Source organism: Entelurus aequoreus, linkage group LG01 (assembly GCF_033978785.1).
Source record: "Entelurus aequoreus isolate RoL-2023_Sb linkage group LG01, RoL_Eaeq_v1.1, whole genome shotgun sequence".
In the NCBI taxonomy this organism is placed as follows: domain Eukaryota; kingdom Metazoa; phylum Chordata; class Actinopteri; order Syngnathiformes; family Syngnathidae; genus Entelurus; species Entelurus aequoreus.
Genome location: NC_084731.1, coordinates 75362602 through 75387375, shown reverse-complemented (window position 1 = coordinate 75387375; position 24774 = coordinate 75362602). Strand labels below are relative to the sequence as shown.

Here is a 24774-nt window from a genome sequence, read left to right as displayed (position 1 = left end):
AAACGGCTGACAGGAAGTGCGGCCTGTGAAGTATTTGAACGGTGTGGTGTTCTCGCGCAGGGAAGGAACCTGGTCCCGCCCGTGCCCGGCAACAACCGCCTCAACTACACCGTCCTGATTGGAGAGTCTCCCTGCTTGTTGACCGTTTCCGAACATCAGCTGCTCTGCGATTCGCCGGAACTGACGGGGGAGCAGCGTGTGGTGGTGAGCTAGCCCCGCCCCCATCACGGCGTCATCCGACTGCAAATATGTGACATCAAGCTGTGGTCTCGTAGATCCTGGTGGGAGGTCTGGAATTCTCCCCAGGAACGCTGCACATTTATTCGGACAGCGCTCTCACGCTGCCCGCCATCATCGGCATCGGAGCGGGCGGCGGCGTGCTGCTGGTGGCCATCATCGCCGTGCTGATCGCCTATAAGAGGAAGACCCGCGACGCCGACCGCACGCTGAAGCGCCTCCAGCTGCAGATGGACAACCTGGAGAGCCGCGTGGCGCTGGAGTGCAAAGAGGGTGCGCACGCCATCACACAACAATCACTGTGTGTGTGTTGTGTTCATGTGTGTGTGTTGTGTAGCCTTTGCAGAGCTGCAAACTGACATTCAAGAGCTGACCAACGACATGGACGGAGTCAAGATTCCCTTCTTGGAATATCGCACGTACACCATGAGAGTCATGTTCCCTGGAATAGAAGAACATCCTGTCCTCAAGGAGCTGGATGTATGTCTCACACACACACACACACACACACATTTACTCACACACACACACACACACACACGCACACTAGGTGGGCGAAATAAGTATTTGATCACCTGCTGATTCAGTAAGTTTATGTCAATATTGTTTTCTTTCATGTCGATGGTCATGTAGTCCAGTGTTTTTCAACCTTTTTTGAGCCAAGGCACATTTTTTGCGTTGAGAAAATGCGGAGGCACACCACCAACAGAAATCATTAAAAAACGAAACTCAGTTGACAGTAAAAAGTCGTCGTCGCAATTGTTGGATATGACTTTAAACCATAACCAACTATGTATCAATATAGCTCTTGTCTCAAAGTCGGTGTACTGTCACCACCTGTAAAATCATGCCCTGACTTATTTAGACTTTTTTGCTGTTTTCCTGTGTGTAGTGTATTAGTTCTTGTCTTGCGCTCCTATTTTGGTGGCTTCTTCTCTTTTTTTGGTATTTTCCTGTAGCAGTTTCATATCTTCCTTTAAGCGATATTTCCCGCATCTACTTTGTTTTAGCAGTCACGAATATTTCAGTTGTTTTTATCCTTCTTTGTGGGGACATTTTTGATTGTCATGTCATGTTCGGATGTACTTTGTGGACTCCGCAGTAAGTCTTTGCTGTTATCCAGCATTCTGTTTTTGTTTACTTTGTAGCCAGTTCAGTTTTAGTTTTGTTCTGCATCGCCTTCCCTAAGCTTCAATGCCTTTTCTTAGCGGCACTCACCTTTTGTTTATTTTTGGTTTAAGCATTGGACACATTTTTTACCTGCACGCTGCCTCCCGCTGTTTCCGACATCTACAAAGCAATTAGCTACCTGCTGCCACCTACTGATATGGAAGAGTATTACATGGTTACTCTGCCGAGCTCTAGACAGCATTGACACTCAACAACAACACATCATTTGCAGACTATAATTACTGGTTTGCAAAAGGTGAAACTAGATCATCTCCCACGGCACACCAGACTGTATCTCACGGCACAGTGGTGTGCCGCGGCACTGTGGTTGAAAAACACTGATGTAGTCTATTCCAGTCTTGAGCAGGTTTCTTAAAGGGACAGGACTCATTTATGTGCTTCATGCTCGCCGGTTGGTAGGCGATCATATATTTATACACATATTTATGTCCATCCCATCCATTTTATACCACTTGTCCCTTTAGGGGTCGCGGGGGGTGCTGGAGCCTATCTCCGCTGCATTCAGGCGGAAGGCGAGGTACAATAGCCTTTATTCTTTGTAAGGGAGAAATACCTATAAAGTCATCCAAGCTTCTAAAACTGTTCTTACCGTATTTTCTGGACTTGGCGCACATAAGCCACACCCACTAAATTTTAGATATTTTTCCCATATATTAGCCGCAACGGACAAAAAGTCGCAGATATACAGTCGTGGTCAAAAGTTTACATACACTTGTAAAGAACATAATGTCATGGCTGTCTTGAGTTTCCAATCATTTCTACAACTCTTATTTTTTTTGTGATAGAGTGATTGGAGCACAAACTTGTTTGTCACAAAAAACATTCATGAAGTTTGGTTCTTTTATGAATTTATTATGTGTCTACTGAAAATGTGACCAAATCTGCTGGGTCAAAAGTATACATACAGCAATGTTAATATTTGGTTACATGTCCCTTGGCAAGTTTCACTGCAATAAGGCGCTTTTGGTAGCCATCCACAAGCTTCTGGCAATCTTCTGCTTGAATTTTTGACCACTCCTCTTGACAAAATTGCTGCAGTTCAGCTAAGTTTGTTGGTTTTCTGACATGGACTTGTTTCTTCAGCATTGTCCACACAAAGTCAGGACTTTGGGAAGGCCATTCTAAAACCTTAATTCTAGCCTGATTTAGCCATCCCTTTACCACTTTTGATGTGTGTTTGGGGTCATTGTCCTGTTGGAACACCCAACTGCGCCCAAGACCCAACCACCGGGCTGATGATTTTAGGTTGGCCTTAAGAATTTGGAGGTAATCCTCCTTTTTCATTGTCCCATTTACTCTCTGTAAAGCACCAGTTCCATTTGCAGCAAAACAGGCCCAGAGCATAATACTGCCACCACCATGCTTGACGGTAGGAATGGTGTTCCTGGGATTAGGAACACCTTTTCTCCTCCAAACATATTTCGGGGTATTGTGGCCAAACAGCTAAATTATTGCTCATCTGACCACAGAACTTTCCTCCAGAAGGTTTTATCTTTGTCCATGTGATGTCAGAAAAGAAAAATCTGTAAATTAGCCGCACCGCTTTATAAGCCGCAGGGTTCAAGGCGTAGTACAAATGGACCGCTTTATAGTCCAGAACTTAACATATTTTCTTGAAACTATATATCAGGAGTGTCCAAACTTTTTCCACTGAGGGTTGCACACTGACAAATCAAAGCATGTGGGGGCCATTTTGATATTTTTCATTTTCAAAACCATGGATGAAATACAATATATATACTTTTTTTTATTTACTTTTAGGGCTCTCTTCAAGTCAAGATCTGGAAGGATCTCAGTCATAAAAATTTTAAAAATAAGTCATGTTACTATCATTATTTAATCGCTAAAATGTTTAGATCAACTTCAGATCTATGCTTCGTTATATGGTTTCACTTTTTGTTCATGTTTTTATGCCCTTTATGTTAAAGGGAAACATGTTTTAATGACAAAAACACAAAATATGCAACATTTTCTCTCAATGTTCAAAGTGGAATATTTGTTATGAAGTAATTGGAGCCTAATAGGTAAATAATTCATACCATTGAGTTTGATGCATTATTATTTTTTGAGCAATGACAGGTTTTTTTACATAACACTCAAATTCTCTGTATCAAAAGTGTAATAGGAGTGTTAAAATAATAAATCTATTATTTTTGATTGTTTTACTTTTAATGTTATTATTTATTCATGTTTTTTTTTGTTTATGCCCTTTTTGTATAGCAAACACAAAATATGCGATATTTTCCCTAAAAAATATTTCTAAGTGGAATACTTGATGTGAAGTAATTGGAGCCTTCAATAGTAATAATTGTGTAATAATCTCTGTGTCGATATAACGTTTACATTTTTTTTTTCATATTTTATGCCCTTTATGTTAAAGGAAAGAACGTTTATTATGACAAAACCACAAAATATGGTACATTTTATTCCAAAATTTTTAAAGTGGAATATTTGCTGTGAAGCAATGAGAGCCTTAAATATGTCAATACCGGTAATTCATAACAACATTGATTTTGATTCATTATTATTTTGAGCAAATACATTTTTTAAATTTTTTTAAATCTCACTGAAATTCTCAGGAATCCAAAAAGTGTTAAAAATAAGTAATAATTTTTTATTTTTTTTAACTTTCAACGCTTATTATTTTTTCATAGATTTTAGTTTAGTTTGTTTTATGCCCTTTTTGTCAAAGAAAACTCAGTTTTTATGGCAAACACACATAATATGCAATATATTCCCCCAAAACTATTTCAAAGTGCAATATTTGATGTGAAATAATTAGAGCCTTAAATAGGTCATTCATTCATAAAAATATTTGATTTTGATTCATTAATATTTTTTGAGCAATGACAGTTTTTTTCTAATCTTGGGGATCCACAAGGCTCCCACTCAAAAAAGTGTTAAAAATAAATCATACACCTTTTTTTTTACTTTCTATGCTTAATCAAATTCCGATCAATCTGTCTTTTACAAGTTTTTATCATTTTTTTCATGTTTTTTTTTTAGTTTTATGGCCTATTTGTCAAAGATGGCAAAAAACTAAATCCATCCATCCATCCATTTTCTACCGCTTGTCCCTTTTGGGGTCGCGGGAGGTGCTGGAGCCTATCTCAGCTGCATTCGGGCGGTAGGCGGGGTACACCCTGGACAAGTCGCCACCTCATCGCAGGGCCAACACAGATAGAAAAAACTAAATATGAAATAAATTTCAAAGTGTAATATTTGATGTGAAGTAATTGGAGCCTAAACTGGGTCAATAATTCATAACAACATTGATTTTGATTCATTATTATTTTTTGAGCAATGACCGTTTTTAAGTGCAAAAAATAAATTATACACCTGTTTTTTAAACTTTCAATGCTTAAATCTCTAAATCAACTTCTGATCAATCTGTCTGTTACAAGTTTTTATCCTTTTTTTCATATTTTTTATGTTTGTTTTATGGTGTTTTTGTCAAAGATGACAAAAAACTAAATATGAAATATTTTCCCTAGAAATTATTTCAAATTGTAATATTTGATGTGAAGTAATTGGAGCCTTGAGTGGGTATATAATTCATAACAACATTTATTTTGATTCATTATTATTTTTGGAGCTATGACGGTTTAAAGAAAAAAAAACACAGTGTTTAAATAGTCAACATTTGCATATCAAACACCTTCTTGTGGGGTTTGGTTTAAATCAAGATAGTTTTGGGACTGTCTTAATAAACATGGCCGTGTGTGTGTGTGTGTTCAGTCTCCAGCCAACGTGGAGAAAGCGCTACGGCTCTTCAGTCAGCTGCTCAACAACAAAATGTTCCTGCTCACCTTCATCCACACGCTGGAGGCCCAGCGCTCCTTCTCCATGCGTGACCGCGGCAACGTGGCCTCGCTGCTGATGGCGGCGCTGCAGGTACCACTTCCTGTCTGTCCGGCCGAGTGTTAACGCTGTATGCTAACGGGCATGGCCTGCGTCAGGGCCGCATGGAGTACGCCACGGTGGTGCTCAAGCAGCTGCTGGCCGACCTGATCGAGAAGAACCTGGAGAACCGGAACCATCCCAAACTGCTGCTGAGGAGGTCCGCGCGCCACCTTGCTTGGTCTCCCCCCGTCTCTTTGTGACATTTGACCTTTGGGTTCCACAGGACAGAGTCCGTGGCCGAGAAGATGCTGACCAACTGGTTCACCTTCCTCCTGTACCGATTCCTCAAGGTGAGCGTTTGCACTCGGAGAGTTGGAAAGAAGGACACCATGTTTAAAGACTGCCCAACCCCCCCCCCAGGAGTGTGCGGGCGAGCCTCTGTTCATGTTGTACTGCGCCATCAAGCAGCAGATGGAGAAAGGTCCCATCGACGCCATCACGGGCGAAGCTCGCTACTCTCTGAGCGAGGACAAACTCATCAGGCAGCAGATCGACTACAAGCAGCTGGTAACGCACACACACACACACACACACGTACAGTGTGGCAGACGCACACACACAGCGTGACACACATGCAAGCAGCTTGAAACACAGACGGACTAGCAGACACACACACACACAAGCAAAGTGACTTACACAAATGCACACAAACAGACACATGGGGTGACACACACACACACATGCATTAGTGACACACACACACATGCATTAGTGACACATACACACATGCATTAGTGACATACACACACACATGCCGTGACATACACACGCATACAGAGTGACACAGACACAGTGAAACACACAGACAGTCACACACAGGCACACATGCAGTGACACACACACAACAGCTTCCCACTCAAACAGGAGGACAGAAACACACACACACACTTGCAGAGTGACACACACACATGCACACACAGAGAGGGAGACAAACACACGTGTGGAATTGCATACACACACATGGAGGGACACACACAATGCAGAATGACACACATTTAGACAAACACACAAAGAGGCAAGTCCACTGACCACAGTTCTTGTCCCAGACGTTGATGTGCATCCCTCCTGAGGGCGAGGCGGGCACAGAGGTGCCAGTCAAGGCGCTGAACTGTGACACAGTGACACAGGTCAAGGACAAGCTGTTGGACGCCGTCTACAAAGGCATTCCCTTCTCGCAGAGACCGCAGGCCGACGACATGGACCTTGGTAACTTCCTGCTCACACCTCACATTCACAAGTCCTAAGAAACAACTGTAGTACACTCTTATTTTGAAACTTGCAAGTCAAGGCACAGACTTGTCTAAAACAGGAAGGAGAAGTTTGTCTTGTCTTTGAATTGAAGCACAGAATGACGCCCTTGTCTACGATGCTGTTAACATTCACCAATGTGTGTGTGTGTGTGTGTGTGTGTGTGTGTGTGTGTGTGTGTGTGTGTGTGTGTGTGTGTGTGTGTGTGTGTGTGTGTGTGTGTGTGTGTGTGTGTGTGTGTGTGTGTTAGTACGCTCTTATTTTGAAACTTGCAAGTCAAGACAGAGACTTCTCTTAAACAGGAAGGAAAAGTTTGTCTTGTCTTTAGATTGAAGCACAGAATGACATCCTTGTCTATGATGCTTTTAACATTCCCCTTGTGTGTGTAAGTATGGGAGTACGCTCTTATTTTGAAACTTGCAAGTTAAGACAGAGACTTGCCTAAAACAGGAAGAATAATTTTGTCTTGTCTTTGAATTGAAGCACAGAATGACGTCCTTGTCTATGATGCTGTTAACATTCACCAACGTGTGTGTGTGTGTACGCTCTTATTTTGAAACTTGCAAGTCAAGACAGAGACTTGCCTAAAACAGGAAGAAGAAAAACAAGAAGGAGAAATTTGTCTTGTCTTCAGATTGAAGCACAGAATGATGTCCTTGTCTATGATGCGTGTAACATTCCCCGTGTGTGTTGTGTTTGTATGTGATTATGCTCTTATTTTGAAACTTGCAAGTTAAGACAGAGACTTGCCTCAAACAGAAACAAGAAAAACAGGAAGAAGAATTTTGTCTTGTCTTTGAATTGAAGCACAGAATGACGTCTCTTGTCTATGATGCTGTTATCATTCACCAGCGAGTGTGTGTACTCTCTTACTTTGAAACTTGCAAGTCAAGACAGAGACTTGTCCAAAACAGGAAGGAGAAGTTTGTCTTGTCTTTGGATTGAAGCACAGAATGACATCCTTTTCTATGACGCTGTTAACATTCCCCGTGTGTGTGTGTGTGTGTGTGTGTGTGTGTGTGTGTGTGTGTGTGTGTGTGTGTGTGTGTGTGTGTGTGTGTGTGTGTGTGTGTGTGTGTGTGTGTGTGTGTGTGTGTGTGTGAGTATGTGAGTACGCTCTTATTTTGAATCTTGCAAGTTAAGGCAGAGACTTGCCTCAAACAGGAACAATAAAAACAGGAAGGAGAACTTTGTCCATCCATCCATCCATTTTCTACCCCTTGTCTTGTCTTTCAATTGAAGCACAGAATGACGTCCTTGCCTAAGATGCTGTTAACATTCACCAACATGTGGATGTACGCTCTTATTTTGAAACTTGCAAGTCAAGACAGAGACTTGTCTATCCATTTTACATCCATTTTCGACCACTTGTCCCGTTCGTCTAAAACAAGAAAAAGGAAAACAGGAAGGATATTTTTTTCTTTTCTCCAGATTGAAGCACAGAATGGCGTCCTTGTCTACGATGCTGTTAACATTCACCGTGTGTGTGTGTGCGTGTGTGCGTTCAGAGTGGCGTCAAGGCCGACTGACTCGGATCATCCTGCAGGACGAGGACGTGACCACCAAGATCGAGAGCGACTGGAAGAGGCTCAACACTCTGGCTCACTATCAGGTACTTCCTGTCATGTGACCCTCGTGACGTGGGCGCGGGTGATGAACTTGTTGCCGTGTGTTGCTAGGTAACAGACGGCTCCCTGGTGGCGCTGGTCCAGAAGCAGGTTTCTGCTTACAACATCGCCAACAGCTTCACGTTCACCAGATCACTCAGCAGATACGGTACACACACACAAACACAAACACACACACTTACAAACACATGCACACACACGTTTTTGTATTTGTGACCTTCTTGAGACCTCCGAAAAAACCCTACCTCTATAGCAGTGGTCCCCAACCACCGGGCCACGGCCCGGTACCGGTCCGTGGATCGATTGGTACCGGGCCACACAAGAAATTTAAAAAAATTAAAATTAAAACAAATAAAAACATTTTTTTTTTATTAAATCAACATAAAAAAACACAAGATACACTTACAATTAGTGCACCAACCCAAAAAAACCTCCCTCCCCCATTTATACTCATTCATACTAATTCGCACAAAAGGGTTGTTTCTTTCTGATATTAATATTTCTGGTTCCTACATTATATGTCAATATAAATCAATACAGTCTGCAGGGATACAGTCCGTAAGCACACATGATTGTATTTTTTTATGACAAAAATAAATAAATACCATAACTCCCACTCGCACACACCCCCCCGTCCATCCGTGGGACAAATTTTCAAGCGCAGTTACAAAAAGGTTGGGGACCACTGCTCTATAGGACCACCCTTTCTAGATATATAAAGATTTGTATTTACAACATTAATAATATATACATACTATGCAAATATAAAAAAGGTAAGCTTTTAGTTAATTTGTATTTGTTTGTTTGTAATTGGTTCTTAATCTTCATTATTTACTTCTCTATATAAATATTTATTTTATTCTTTTTATTAATTTTGGCCAAAGGGGTCCCATTTCAATTTCTTACACACACTTGTTAATACATATGTTGGCCAGAGGGGGAGCACTTCAAATGTTCATAAACATTTGTTATTTCATATGTTGACCAGAGGGGGAGCACTTTTAAAACCGACACACAGTCAATCTGAAAAATCCCCGCTTATTGGGACCACCCTAATTTTAATAGATTTCACCACCAGGGGTGCAAATGAGATCTTTATTTTTTGTTTTTTGTAATGTGCTTAAGGCGGATGACAAACGAGTCACAGACCACAGATGGCCCCTGTACCGCACTTTGGGCAACCCAACTGTAGAAGCTAACTGTTAATGGCCACTATAGTCTTAGTAGCGTAGTGTATTTGTTCGTCCTATGGTCACATATGGGACGCGGGTTGTCTTACGTCAGCACCCAACTTGATGTCTCAAGAAGGGTAGGAATACAAGAACACACACGTAGGTAACATTGTGTTTGTGCATGTGCAGAGTCGCTACTACGCACGTCCAGTAGTCCTGACAGTCTGAGGTCCAGAGCGCCCATGATCACTCCAGACCAGGAAACAGGTATTTTGCTAAAGTGTGTGTGTACCTTCTGGTCCAGTCCCAGGACTCCAACCTGCGTTGTCCGCATGAGACGAGCGTGCTAACTACTGAGCTAAAGGCCCGAGCTATCAACTCAATAGCCCTGCACCGAATCCGGTACATTTTTGGCACCGACCGAATCCCGCCGGTTCACGTAGAATCCAAGGGTACCTGGGTTAGACGTGACATCACGTCCAGTCGTAGTGAGGTGTGGATCCATACTGAAATATCGATACCGCCAATACCAGATCTTTACACTCTGATATCGATTCTCAATCAAATGATCAATACTTTTGGTACTTTAGTTTAGGGGTGTCAAAACTTTTTTCTCCAAGAGTGCATTTTGAAAATGCAAAGTATGCGGGCCATATTGATCTTTTTTTATTTTAAAAAATGCTTAAAAGCAACAGGTGACTAAGTATATTATTATTAGTTACAACATGTCAGCTTTTTCTCATTACATACATATTTTTTACTGTTTTTTTCCTCCATGTAAGAATAGAATACAAATATTCGTAATATGACGGTGCAACTTCATAACCTCGTGTGTCTAAAATTCTGCCTGACAATATTAATGTTCAGTTACACATTTAACAGTTTTTATAATGCTTGTTGTAATTTTCCAAATGAATTCATAAGTTAGTATTTTATTTTTCATTTAATTTACTAACTACACTTTGTTTATATTTTAAGTATATTTTATTTTTACTTTAAAAGCTTCTGATCTTTTTCTAATTAATTCATAAGTTAGTATTTTTTTTTTTTAAATAAACTAACTAACTTAACTTTGTTTATATTTTAAGTATATTTATTTTGAGAGCGTTTGATATTTTTCAAATTATTTCATAAGTTAGTTTTTTTTAAATATTTTAATTGACTAACTAAACTTTGTTTATATTTTAAGTATATTGTATTTTTACTTTGAGAGCTTCTGATATTTTTCTAATTAATTCATAAGTTAGTATTATTTAATTTTTTATTAACTACTAAGCTTTTTTTATATTTTAAGTATATTTTATTTTTATTTTGAGAGCCTCTGATATTTTTCTAATTAATTGATAAGTTAGTATTTTATTTTTTCATTGACTAACTAAACGTTGTTTATATTTTAAGTATATTTTATTTTTACTTTGAGAGCTTCTGATATTTTTTCTAATTAATTCACAAGTTAGTATTATTTTATGTTTTATTAACTACTAAACTTTGTTTATATTTTAAGTATATTTTATTTTAATTTTGAGAGCCTCTGATATTTTTCTAATTAATTGATAAGTTAGTATTTTATTTTTTATTGACTAACTAAACGTTGTTTATATTTTAAGTATATTTTATTTTTTACTTTGAGAGCTTCTGATATTTTTTTCTGTTTAATTCAAAAGTTTGTATTTTATTTTTTAATTAGCTAAACTTAGTTTATTTTTTAAGTACTGTATATTTAATTTTTAATTTAAAAGCTTCTGATAACTTTCTAATTAATTCATAAGTGAGTAATATTTAATGGTTTTAATTAACTAACTAACTAAACTTTGTTTATATTTTAATTTTTTTTTTATTTATTAGAGCTTTTAATATTTTAGATCAGGGGTGTCTAAGGCCGCATACTGAAAAGTCAAACATGGAGGGGGCCATTTTGATATTTTTTTATTGTCTAAAAAATGCTAAAAACAGATATTATTTATATTTAAAGACAAAACATTGTGTTATAGGTGACTTAGTATAATATTATTAATTATTTGTTTAAAATCTTCAGCTTTTTCTCGTTACATTCCAAGTTTTGCTCTATTTTCTTACATTTTACTGTTGTTGTTTTTTACATGCATATGTTATTATTTGAAAATACACAACCTTTTAAATTTTAGCAGTTTAGCAGACAAATTAGGTATATTTGCACAAAGTATTGGTATCTGATTACTATCTTCGATACCAGCCTGAATTTTACTTTGTATGGGATCAGAAAGAAAATCAGCAGTATGGCACATCACTACTAGCAATAATCGGTATTGTTGCTAACCGCAGTGAAACTCCCGTGGGCTAGCATTACAGTTTTAAATTAAAATGATGGAAAAACCGTGATTGACAACTGCACTTTGATAAACTCATGAAATGACTGGTGCTAGCATTCTAGCTTAAAATGCTAACATGAAAACAAGACACATTAACGTCTTTCACCCATTAAGAAAGGAGCTGTTCTGTCCTGGCTCAGAAGGATCAATCCAAGGAATACAAAGACAGGTGTTTTACGGTGTGTTCAAGGACCGCTGAAAAGAGTAGGACGCCTACCAGAAAATATTAAATACATTTTATTTGCAACGCTCCTTTCATTTAAATAGATTTTAAAGTGCTAAAGTACAAACCAATATTTAAAACAATAAAAGTTTAGCCATTAAAACTAAGACACTATCAGTGAAGCAGAAGGACTACAAAACACACAAAATAGTGCATTTTCTAAAAGTGTGTATTTATTTCAGTTATTTAAAAAATAGAAAGATTTCAGGGTGTGTTTATATACTTTTTGAGCACATTCGACATACTTTTGGTCACAATAACCGTGATATAAAATGTTCATACCTATACATCCCTACCTCTAACACTCTAGCAGCACTGAGAGCCGACTTCGCCAAACTGCTTATAGCTAGGTAATATTGCGATTTCAATGCCAATAAAGCCATTCATTCAGAAATGTAACAATAAAACAAGATATAACAACTGGACATAAGGTATCATAATTACCTCATTTTTAAATGTTCCAATAAAAAACGTGATTTTATTATTAAAAACAATTACCATATTTCCCGGACTATAGAGCACACCAGTCAATTTTAGAAAAAAAAGAATGGCATTGTAAGTTAATATTACTAACACTGTAAGGAAGGGATAGTAGTTCTTTTAGAGTTGGGACACAATGGACAGATTCCGGCCAGAGAATCCTTTAATCATCTTTATTGCTGAAAGGTAGATTTGAATGTGTATGGTTTTGTGTGTGTGTGTGTGTGTGTGTGGTATTTAGTCGTCAACGCACACAAGGCTGGCTGCCACCACTGATTGAAACCGGCTATTCTGACAAAGACGTGCTTTAAAGGGGAAATGACGTCACAGATTGACCTATCAACCTAAATGCATAGGAACATTACAAAACTGGTTAAAGGCACACAATAGGCTTTCGTACAGAGCCGCCCCCAACTGTCCGTATGGCAGTTGAAACTAGAAGAAAGTTTATGAGGTAGTGTCCTCGTCATCAAGAGGTGGAAGCATGATCAGTCGGGCGACTGGGCGAAGGTAGGTGCGATTCTTCACTTGTACTCTGGCAGTCCGGACCCGTCCATCTGCTCCTGGATGTGTCTGAGTGATCCGTCCTACAGGCCACGATCCTTGGGGGAGTTGAGGATCCACTATCAAGACAACTTGACCGGCCAAAAGGGTCTTGCCATCGTTCCTCCACTTGTTACGTTCTTGCAGAAAATCCACGGCGGAAGGTGGGGATGAAGCACCAGCATCAGCCGCCCCATGAAGGGAGCTAGCTGTCTCTTGTAGAAGCTGTTTCCATGTGGAGAACTTACTGAAATCAGTAAGCTGAGTGGATGAAGCACAGGAAATAGTTCCAACGAAGGCGGATTTCCTCAGCTCTGTGGCATCCGGTTCCAGGTCAGATGTAGGCAAATTGGGCCACTCATTTTCTGGCAGGTAAAGGAAGTGCGGGCCCTTATTCCAGCGGTGCTCTTGGATCATTTCCTGCAGGGTGAGTCCACGAGTGATATCGTCTGCTGGATTATTCAGAGAATCAACATAACGCCACTGAGTGGGGTTTGTTAGGGTTTGGATTTCGGTGATGCGAGTCCCCACAAATACTTTGAAGCGACACGATTCTGATCTGATCCAGTGCAGCACGGTCGTTGTGTCTGACCATAGCGTGATGCGATCTGAAGGGACACCGAGCTCTGTCTCTATCACTTTGGCCAGCTGTGCTCCTGTAAGTGCAGCACTGAGCTCTAGCCGCGGGATGGATAGTTGCTTTTTCGGTGAAACTCGTGATCTGGCGAACACGAAAGACACATGGGTGTGCTGATTGTCATCTACTGACTGCATAAAGGCCACTGACCCATAGGCGCGCTCGGAGGCATCACAGAAGATGTGAGTATGTCTGGTTGAAGTGGGAGTGTTCACAGTAAAAGGTACATAGGAACGGGGCACCTTAAATTGTTGTAAAGTGGGAATCTCACGTACCCAGGTTGACCACTTGTCAAGGAGATCTGCAGGCTGGATCTGGTCGTCCCAGCCGAGGTTGGACTTCCACATATCTTGGATGAGCACCTTACACCGAGTGGTAAATGGTACAATGAATCCTAGGGGGTCATAAAGCTTGGCCAGGACACTGTAGACATTTCGAAGAGTGGCAGCTGATGATTCTGTTGTGTGACGGTTGAAACTCAGCGTGTCATTCAAACAATCCCAGCATAGTCCAAGAGTGGGTTCGTGGAGGTTATCACTTGCTTTGGATAACCACAGCTCACTAGTTGCTGATCGTGCATCAGGTGGTAGATGGGCCACAACTTCTGGCATGTTGCTAGCCCACTGTCGGATCTCGAAACCTCCCTTGCTAAGAAGTTCACACAGAGTGTCAATTAGAGCCTTGGCTTCTTCAACCTTACTCAGACTGTGGAGGCAATTGTCCACATAGAAGGAGTGCTCAACCACTTGCATGAGCAGAGAGTCTGATGGCTCATAGTCCCTGACGTGCTGCTGTAAGGCGTACACTGCACAACAGGGGCTGCAGGTTGTTCCGAAAGGTAGGACCTGCCATTCAAAGATCTGCGCTCTAGATTCCCTGTCCATGTTCCGCCACAGGAATCGAAGGAGTGGTTTATCATGGTCAAGTAAGCGGATCTGGTGAAACATTGACTTGATATCCCCGCTTATGGCTATTGCATGACATCGGAACCGCAAGAGGACCCCAATCATAGTAGGGCCCAACGTTGGTCCAGGGCGGAGATGATCATTCAAAGACTGGCCATTGTAGGAGAAAGAACAGTTGAAGACCACTCTGTCTTTCCCATTGTGGTGCACCATATGATGTGGTACGTACCACGACTCAGTACTCTTTGCTGCCTCCTCTGAAGGAATCTCGGCAACGTATCCTGTTTTGATAAGTTTGTCCATCTCTCTACGATAAGAGGTTGCAAGGTGAGGGTCTTTGGCCAACCTGCGTTCAATGCTGCGCAAGTTTGGCATTACAGCATCTGAGTGTGCACATAGCATAGTGCTTGGCTGGCGACGTAACAGGGGTGTCGCGTAGCGCTGGATACCATCAACAGGTACACGCTTAGAGTCAGTCTGTAAAAGAGAGAGACCTTGTTGGTCTTGCTTGGAACGAGATGCAATCTTCTCGCTGACGTAAGGGAGAGTATCGATCTGCCAGAGACGTTCCACATTCTTGAAAAGTTCGGTATATGGGGATTCAGTGGTAACGTGCAGACAGGAAGGTTGATGGGAAGATGCATAAATCACAGACGGACCTTGTAGGGGCCAGCCTAGGTTGGTACAGACTGCTATGGGGCCGCCAGATGGGCCTGCTCGCACCGGCTCTGTAGGAGCAAGAAGCTGAGACATATCAGAACCTATGAGGAGTAGCGGTTGCGCTCGATGGATAGGCAGCAAAGGAAGGTCTTTGAGGTGCTCGTAGCGTTTTTGGAGGGCCGCTACTGGATATGTGTGCTGAGATAGGCTCAGATTCTCAGCTGTGAAGGCATTTTTAATCCAATACTTCTTGCTTGGCTTGAAGATGGGAGAGACGTGAAGGCTGACTGACGAACCATTGAGCACTTTCACTTCTTGTTGAACAGTTCTCAGGTGAAGGGTTTCAGGATGCTTAGCAAGTTGTAGTTGCTCTACTGCATAGGGGAGGATGAGTGTTCTCTCAGAACCATCATCGAGCACAGCAAATGTCTCTAGAGTGCGGTCTCCATTTTGTAAGAGCACTTTAACAACTTTCAGCAAAACTCTTTGAGGGCTTCGAGGCTGTTCCAGGTAGACTGTGGGATTTTGGTTACTCATCATCAGGACTTGTTGAGTTGACTCTTGGATCGTGTCATGCAGTACTGTGAGGTGCGTCTCTTTGCATAAGTTACAAGGGCGTTTAAGCGTACATGCTGCAGCTTTGTGACCACGACCGCACTTCCAACATCTGTTACCTTCTTGGATCCACTTATTGATCTCACTGGTATTCAGTTTCTTGAAGTCCAGGCATGAGTTGAGATAATGCTCCTTACTGTTGCAAAATGGACAATAAGGACTAGGTTTAAAGGGTTGTGACTTTGTCAGATTGGTGCTCTGGCTGCTACCGGTTCCACCAGAACATAAGAGAATTGATGCTGTCCTTTGTTTGGGCCATGGACTATTATAATCCCTCTTGGCAGGAGGAGGCCCCGGGTTGTAGAGGTGAGTGACTCGGCTGGCGAGGCGCTTAGCTTGAGCTTTAACTTGAAGCCAGGATGCCAGGTCGGGCAGGGTGTAAGTTTGATTGCTACCTGGCTGTAGAATGCCTCGACAAAGACAGTATTCCATAAATCCGTCTCGGTGAGCAGGAGGCATTTTACTTATGAGGCGGTCAACGTGAGAACCACATTTGAGCTCGTATCCAAGGGGTCCCTCTAAAGTCCGCAGCATGCCAACTAAGGTCTGAACTGAGAGAGCAAACGTGTCGAAAGCTTCTGCATCCCCCACTCTGATGGCTGGTGAGTTAAGAATAGCTCCTAGTTCACTCTGTACTAGTTGTCTAGGCTGGCCATATTTGTCTTGTAGAGCCCCTAGCGCAGCCGTGTACGGGTTTGGGTCATACATGAATGACTTGGCTAACTGCAGAGCGTTAGGGAGTTTGAGCTGATTTAGTAGAACTTGATATTTATATTGCTCGCTAAGGTGAGGATGACTATTCATCAAGTTCTCTAGCGCCATCTTGAGTAGGGCGAAATCACTTTCCCGGCCACTCTCAAACCTTGGAAGTACTGGTTTAGGAATGCCATAGGATGTAGCGATCAGCGTCTCGATGCCCGGGTAGGACCAGGGTGGTGCTGCCGGGGCTGGAGTAGCAGATGGCAATGTGTATTGAACATACTGCCCAGCAGTAGGAGGTGCACCAGCTGGAACTGGTGGTTGTGGTACCGAAGTTTGCATGGTTTGTGGCACTGCGGCTGCATGTGTCATTGTTGATGCATAACTAGATGTGGGAAAGACTGGCATATGTTGACTTGTGAAAGACCCAGATGCAGGAGCTGTAGTGGGGGCTACTAAAGTCGGGACACAAGTTTGTGCACCTTGCACAGGAATGGGAATCGTTGTCAATGGCTGTGTAATCGGGATAGCGGCAGCGGATTTCATTGGAGTTATTGATGGGAGCTGAAGCATGTCAGCAGCGGGCGGAGCTGACGTTGTTGACATTGCATCATCTTCAGACTCCGACAGGAAAGACTTGACAATACGGGCAATGTGTAAGTCTTTCTCCAGTTTCTTTAAGCGTCTGCGCCGTTCCATTTCCCTTGCCATATTCTCCTTGGCAAGGTGAGCATCCTCTTGTAGTCTTTGTCCTTCTTTAGCTTGTGCATCCAATCTCTTCGCCTCCAAGTCAGCTTTCCTTTCCTCCTCTATTTCTTGCTGTAGGTCAGCAAGCTCCAAACCTGTAATTCGCTCCTCTAGGGCAGCTGTTTGAACATCCGGAATATTTTGGAGCAGTTGAAGCCCATGCGATCGCCGAGAGGATCGACGTGATGAAGCAGATGACTGGTACCCTGATGCACTCCTAGCTCTGGTTGGCCTTGCTTCACCGTGTTGTCCTACTGGTAGTGAGGAGATTTGGGCAGCAGGCAGTTGAGAGGGAAGGAGGGTGACATCGTAAGGGGCCAAATGCTGTGGTAGTCGAATGTCTCTCTTTGGCCTGACAGAGGGCTGGTGATCAGCAGGTGATGACTCCATAGTGTCTGATGGTGGAACTCTATCCGGCTCGAAGGACCAATGTAAGGAAGGGATAGTAGTTCTTTTAGAGTTGGGACACAATGGACAGATTCCGGCCAGAGAATCCTTTAATCATCTATATTGCTGAAAGGTAGATTTGAATGTGTGTGTGTGTGTGTGTGTGTGTGTGTGTGTGTGTGTGTGTGTGTGTGTGTGTGTGTGTGTGTGTGTGTGTGTGTGTGTGTGTGTGTGTGTGTGTGTGTGTGTGTGTGTGTGTGTGTGTGTGTGTGTGTGTGTGTGTGTGTGTGGTATTTAGTCGTCAACGCACACAAGGCTGGCTGCCACCACTGATTGAAACCGGCTATTCTGACAAAGACGTGCTTTAAAGGGGAAATGACGTCACAGATTGACCTATCAACCTAAATGCATAGGAACATTAAAAAACTGGTTAAAGGCACACAATAGGCTTTCGTACAAACACAGACACTCGTAAACATGTTAGCATATTAGCTAAAGCTAACCATGGTAGTTTGATTACATTACGATAATACGTAAAAATATGCATGAAAACACTCCTAGACATCAAACATGGGACCGTTTAGTATGTAAGAATAGTTTTAGTTATATTGTAAAACGTACAAACGTTGCTTGGAATGATGAATGAAGAATCCATACGAGTAAAAACGCTACGGACGGCTAGAAGACTAAACGGCACTTCTACGTTCGGTTGAAAGCACTACTTGGAAGGACACTGCAGCACCTGCACTGAGCGAACCCGTCCAAAAGAGGGCAGCATAGCACAAACAATAACACACCATGCTTGGTTTCTTTGAACTATTTGCATTATAGCCGTCAGCGAAGAAAAATCCATGAATTAGCCGCACCATTTTATAAGCCGCAGGGTACAAATCGTAGTAGGCTTTTAGTCCGGAATTTCTAATAACACACAAAAGTACCAAAAATTGTTACTGTTGAGTATCGGTATCGATTCCCAGGTAGGAGAATGGGCTGAAATGTGACTTTGCGTGTTTCAGGAACCAAACTGTGGCACCTGGTCAAGAACCATGAGCACAGCGACCAGCGAGAAGGAGACAGAGGCAGCAAGATGGTGTCTGAGATCTACCTGACACGCCTGCTGGCCACCAAGGTCTCTCTCTCTCTCTCACACACACACACACACACAAACACACATACATTGTTGTATTTGTTATCTTCTTGAGACCTGAGAAAAATGCCTACCTCTATAGGACCACCCTTTCTAGAGATATAAAGATTTGTATTTACAACATTAATAATTATGGGCCTGCTGCAATGCCAGGGCCCATTCACTGCGGATATGTTGTAAATTTTACGCTTTTTTGTTTAATTCCGCATAACTGGGTATTTCAAACATGCTAACTGTATGCATGTTTCCATTAGCATGCTAACAACAAAGTGCTTTTTTGATAATTTTGCAATCGTTTCCCCTAGAGTCATATAACTTGGTATGTGACACCTGTTAAAGGCTAGCATGCTAATGTTAGCATGCCAGAATACTAACATTAACATGCTAACTTTTTTGCTAACTTTACGTTTTTTTCTCTAATGAGACAGCCACACACCTTACAGTCATATAACTTGGTATGTGACACATGCTGACTGATAGCATGCTAACGTTAGCTTGCTAGCTTTTTGAGCTAGTTTTGCAACCGTTCACCCCAGAGTCATATAATTTGGTACGTGAGACTTGTTAACTGTTAGCATGCAAACGATAGCTTGCTAGCAAGCTAACTTAAGCATGCTAACTTTTTCATCTAATTTTACACTTTTTTTTCTATTTCTGCAGCCATACCAAGTTATACACCTTTGAGTCGTATAACTTGGTATATGAAATAGGCTGACTGTTATCATGCTATCGTTAACAAACATGCTAAATGTTAGCATTTTTATGTAAACATGCTGTTTTAGGCTAGCTTTGTGGCTCATTTTGTACAGTTACACCTAAAACTCGCGGATTCAGACACTCGGCACCATCTTCTAAGTATGGCGGCTTCCGATGGTCCAGGGCAGTGGTCCCCAACCACCGGGCCGCGGCCCGGTACCAGTCCGCGGACCGATTGGTACCGGGCCGCACAAGAAATTTTTTTAAAAAATGTTTTTTTTGGTTTTTTTTTTTAATGAAATCAACATAAAAAACACAATATATACATTATATATCAATATAGATCAATACAGTCTGCAGGGATACAGTCCGTAAGCACACATGATTGTATTTATTTATGTAAAAAAAAACAAAAAAAAAACACCGACAAATTTTCAAGCGTTGACCGGTCCGCAGCTACAAAAAGGTTGGGGACCACTGGTCCAGGGCACAGATAGCAGGCCCATCAAAATTTCCACGGGAATTTCTAGTATATACATAATATGCAAATATAAAAAAGGTAAGCTTTCAGTATTTTTTTTTGGGGGGGGAGGGAATTTTTGTTTGTAATTGATTTTTAATCTTCATTGTTTACTTCAAGTTATTACAGTATGTCTCTATATACATTTATTTATTTATTTTAAAATTAATTTTGGCCAAAGGGGGCGCATTTCAATTTCTTACACACACTTGTTATTACATATGTTGGCCAGAGGGGGAGCGCTTAAAATTTTTACACACACTTGTTATTTCATATGTTGACCAGAGGGGGAGCACTTTTAAAACCGACACACAGTCAATTTAAAAAATCCCTCCTTTTTGGGACCACCCTTATTTTGATAGATTTCACCACATATGACATTCTCTATTAGATGCAATGGTTTTCTGCATTGGGACCATGATTTATGTCCTAACTTGTTCACACCTTCTCATATGGAAGCTACTTTTCCTTCTTGATGTCTCAAGAAGGGTAGAAATACAAGAACACACACACACACACATTCAAGTAATTGGGACTGACACTTAGCTCCTCCCACCAACAGGGGACGCTGCAGAAGTTCGTGGACGACCTCTTCGAGACCGTCTTCAGCACAGCCCACCGCGGCTCCGCTCTCCCCTTGGCCATAAAGTACATGTTTGACTTCCTGGATGAGCAGGCCGACAAACGGCAGATCAGCGACCCGGACGTAAGGCACACCTGGAAGAGCAACTGGTACGAATCTACATGCACGCACGCACACCGGCCTGCGTTCGAGGCTCTCAACGTGTTTCCTGTCCGCATGTTCAGCCTTCCTCTCAGGTTCTGGGTCAACGTCATCAAGAACCCGCAGTTTGTGTTCGACATCCACAAGAGTAGCATCACAGACGCCTGCCTGTCGGTCGTCGCTCAGACCTTCATGGACTCCTGCTCCACGTCTGAACACCGACTTGGGAAAGACTCGCCGTCCAACAAGTTGCTCTACGCTAAAGACATCCCCAACTACAAGAGCTGGGTGGAGAGGTAGCCAATATGCTAACTTGCTAATATAGCCTAAAAAGCATATTTTTTAGAACGAGCAATATTGTAAATATGACCTAATAAGCATATTTGGGAACCTACAGTGTAGCTAATATGCTAAATGGCAAATCTTAGGAACTCGGAGAAGTAGCTAATATGCTAACAAAATTGTAACAACTGGGGAGAATGAGCCAATATGCTAACTTGTAAATATGACCTAATAAGCATCTTTGAGAACCTACAGTGTAGCTAATATGCTAACTAGCCAACATAGCCTTGTGGCAAATGTTAGGAACTAGGAAAAGTAGCTAATATGCTAACTTGCTAATATAGCTGAAAAAGTATCTTTAAGCACCTACAGGGGTAGCTAATATGCTAACTAGCCAACATAGCCAAGTGGGAAATTTTAGGAACTCGGAGAAGTAGCTAATATGCTAACAAAATTGCAACAACTGGGGACAAGTAGCTATTATGCTAACTTTCTAATATATCCGAAAAAGTATCTTTAAGAACCTACAGGGGTAGCTACCATGCTAACTAGCCAACATAGCCTAGTGGAAAACTGTAAGAACTGGGGAGAATGAGCCAATATGCTAACTTGTAAATATGACCTAATAAGCATCTTTGAGAACCTACAGTGGCGCTAATATGCTAACTAGCCAACATAGCCTTGTGGCAAATTTTAGGAACTAGGAGAAGTAGCTAATATGCTAACTTGCTAATATAGCTGAAAAGGTATCTTTTAGCACCTACAGGGGTAGCTAATATGCTAACTAGCCAACATAGCATAGTGGAAAACGGTAAGAACTGTGTGTAAAGGTAGCTAATATAGCCTAAAAAAAACTTTAGGAACTAACAGGGGTAGCTAACATGCTAACTAGCCAACATAGTCTTGTGGCAAATTGTAAGAACTTGGGGGAGAAGTAGTTAATATGCTAACTAGCTAATATAGCTTAATAAGCATCTTTAAGAACTAACAGGGGTAGCTAACACGCTAACCAGCCAACATAGCCGAGTGGCAAATTTTAAGAACTAGGTGCTCTCGGGGAAAAACATTTCATGCTAACTTTCTAATATAGCCTATTTAATAACCAACGAGAGTAGCTAACATGCTAACTAACCAACATAGCTTATTAATAAAGTTTTAAGAAGTGGGTGTAGCGCTAGTTAATATGCTAAAGCCTAATGAGCATTTTTGAGAACCAACACAGGTAGCTAACATGCTAACTAGCCAACGTAGCCTAGTGAAAGACTTTAAGAACTGGGGGTGGAAGTAGCTAACTTGCTAACATAGCTTAATAGAATAGAAAGAATAGAATATAAAGTACTTTATTGATCCCTGGGGGAAATTCAGCACCACAGTTCGTTCACAATAGACAATAATAAATAATATAATATATATTATATATAATATATGAATAATATAAATATATTCTACATTTAAGTGCAGTCAAGGAACATGTGCATTATACAGTCTGATGGCTGTCGGTATGAAGGACCTAATAAGTGTCTTCAATGGCGGTAGCTAGCATGCTAAATGTGTGTGTGTGTGTGTGTGTGTTGGGCAGGTACTACAGAGACATCGCCAAAATGCCAAGCATCAGCGACCAAGACATGGACGCCTACCTGGTGGAGCAGTCGCGTCTGCACGGCACCGAGTTCAACACGCTGAGCGCGCTCAGCGAGCTTTACTTCTACATCAACAAGTACAAAGAGGAGGTGAGTTCCTTCCCCGACCAGCGGGGGGCCCCAAGTCACCGTCTTGTTGTGTGTGTGCAGGTGGTGACTGCCCTGGATCGCGACGCCTACTGTCGCAAACACAAACTGCGGCACAAACTGGAACAAGCCATCAACTTGATGTCAGGAAGCTGAGGAGACCTGCCCTTTCGGGGGGCGGGGCCTTTATTTTATTTTTATTTTTTTACTAGAACCGCACCAATCAATCAGTCGACGTGTTATTTATTCGCCAATCCATCACGGAGCCACTCGGGCGCTGGGCTGGCACCCAATCGCCTGGTCTTGGGCCGGGTGGAGGCGGGGCATCAGCCAACATGTAAATAAGCACCAAGCAGGAAGTGAATAATGGACACCTGCTGATTGTGTCTATAACCCCGCCCCTTTTACTTAGCTCCGCCCCCCCCCCCCCCCCCCTGATTGGCTAGAAGGACTTGTACGCCTTTAACTGCCCACCCCGCCACGCCAACCCTTCCTGAACATTCCACCACCATGATGTGAATACTGTGCCCAGCGACCAGTGCCATGGACAGACCGGGACCAGCAGAACCGGACCGGACTTGGACCAAAGCCCAGATCGAAGAAAAAAAAGAAAAAAACGTTTACACGAGTGGAGGAAGCTTCTGATTGGTTCTTGGACAGGAAGGAAGGAAAGCCACTACTGGACCAACACCACTGTGTGTGTGTGTGTATGTGTGTGTGTGTGTGTGTGTGTGTGTGTGTGTGTGTGTGTGTGTGTGTGTGTGTGTGTGTGTGTGTGTGTGTGTGTGTGTGTGTGTGTGTGTGTGTGTGTGTGTAGCTGGGAGGAAGAAGCAGACTGAAGATACTAGTTTGTGTGTGTGTGTGTGTTTGTGTGTGTGTCAGGTGTAATTAGTGAAATGATAAAACACACACACATCTAACACGTATTTATTGAGAATTTTGCTTTAACTTAAATGATTGTCTGGGCTTTATTTATTGTGGGTGCCAACCAGCCAGTGTTTGATCTTTGACACTTGATCCACTTCCCGTGGGAAGGGCGGAGCCGACGACGGGATTGGACATGAGCCACGAAGTGGGCGGGCTAGGCCGCGTTCAAGCCCCTCCCCCCCTGCAGGCTTGTTGTGACTGTGTCATAGCAGCAGCCAATCGGTCGAACGGAGTATGTTGCGGCTCCGCCTCCTTTGGCGAGAAGACATTGAGCGGCGGGACTTGGCCGACGGAGGTCGCCGCCGTTTGTCCACGACGTCGGCAGAAAACGACGAAAACATGTTTGACTTTGAAGTGTAACCATGACGACTGTGTCCACGTATTAGCCTGTGTCCTATTTTTTTTTTTTTACATCGCCTTTGTTTGTACGCTGTTACATCATCACTAAAGTGTTTAATAACCATGCCTCTTTTATCCCCTGCATCAAAGTGGGTGTGAGGGCGCCAGACAAACAGGAAGTGGCTTCTGCACACTTTCTTTAGGGCAGGGGTCTCCAAACTTTTTACTCTGAGGGCCGCACACTGAAAAGTTATACATGCGGGGGACATTTTGATCTTTTTCTTTTTTTTCTTTTATTATTTTTAATCAAAGCACGAGGGGGACATTTTGATATTTTTCATTTTCTTTAAATTATTTTATTATTTTTAATCAAAGCACGAGGGGACATTTTGATATTTTTCATTTTCTTTTATTTATTTTTTTAAATTAAAGCGCGCGGGACATTTGATATTTTTATTTTTTAAATTTTTTATTTTATAATAAATCACGTGGGGGACATTTTGATATTTTAAATTTTCTTTTATTTATTTTATTTTTTTAATCAAAGCATGCAGGGGACATTTTGATATTTTTCATTTTCTTTTTTTAATAAAATCATATTTTTTCTTGTCTTTTTTAAAATGTATTTATTTTAAATCAAAACATGCGGGAGTCGTGTTGATATTTTTAATTTATCAAAACCACTGACTGAATGATCTGTCATAAAAAATTTAAAAAATAAGTAATTTTTTTAAATCAATGCTTAAATCTTTAGATCGACTTCAGATCTATCTGTGGATACAACATTTT

At 41.7% G+C, this 24774-nt stretch overlaps 1 protein-coding gene across 1 annotated transcript in view; it reads left to right on the top strand.

The window, feature by feature from the left end:
- The window catches only part of plxna3 (plexin A3), a 92363-nt gene extending 68252 nt beyond the window's left edge, over window positions 1-24111 (top strand). Inside the window, exons 23-38 of the mRNA XM_062058214.1 lie at window positions 61-204; window positions 276-510; window positions 575-717; window positions 5167-5322; window positions 5388-5488; window positions 5555-5621; window positions 5692-5838; window positions 6378-6537; window positions 8088-8191; window positions 8259-8355; window positions 9569-9646; window positions 18640-18752; window positions 20549-20718; window positions 20794-21006; window positions 22572-22722; window positions 22783-24111. Of these exons, the coding sequence (XP_061914198.1) occupies window positions 61-204; window positions 276-510; window positions 575-717; window positions 5167-5322; window positions 5388-5488; window positions 5555-5621; window positions 5692-5838; window positions 6378-6537; window positions 8088-8191; window positions 8259-8355; window positions 9569-9646; window positions 18640-18752; window positions 20549-20718; window positions 20794-21006; window positions 22572-22722; window positions 22783-22875 (2172 nt within the window). The 3' untranslated portion in view covers window positions 22876-24111. The remainder of the gene's footprint in view (window positions 1-60; window positions 205-275; window positions 511-574; window positions 718-5166; window positions 5323-5387; window positions 5489-5554; window positions 5622-5691; window positions 5839-6377; window positions 6538-8087; window positions 8192-8258; window positions 8356-9568; window positions 9647-18639; window positions 18753-20548; window positions 20719-20793; window positions 21007-22571; window positions 22723-22782) is intronic.
- Window positions 24112-24774: the final 663 nt, after the last annotated feature.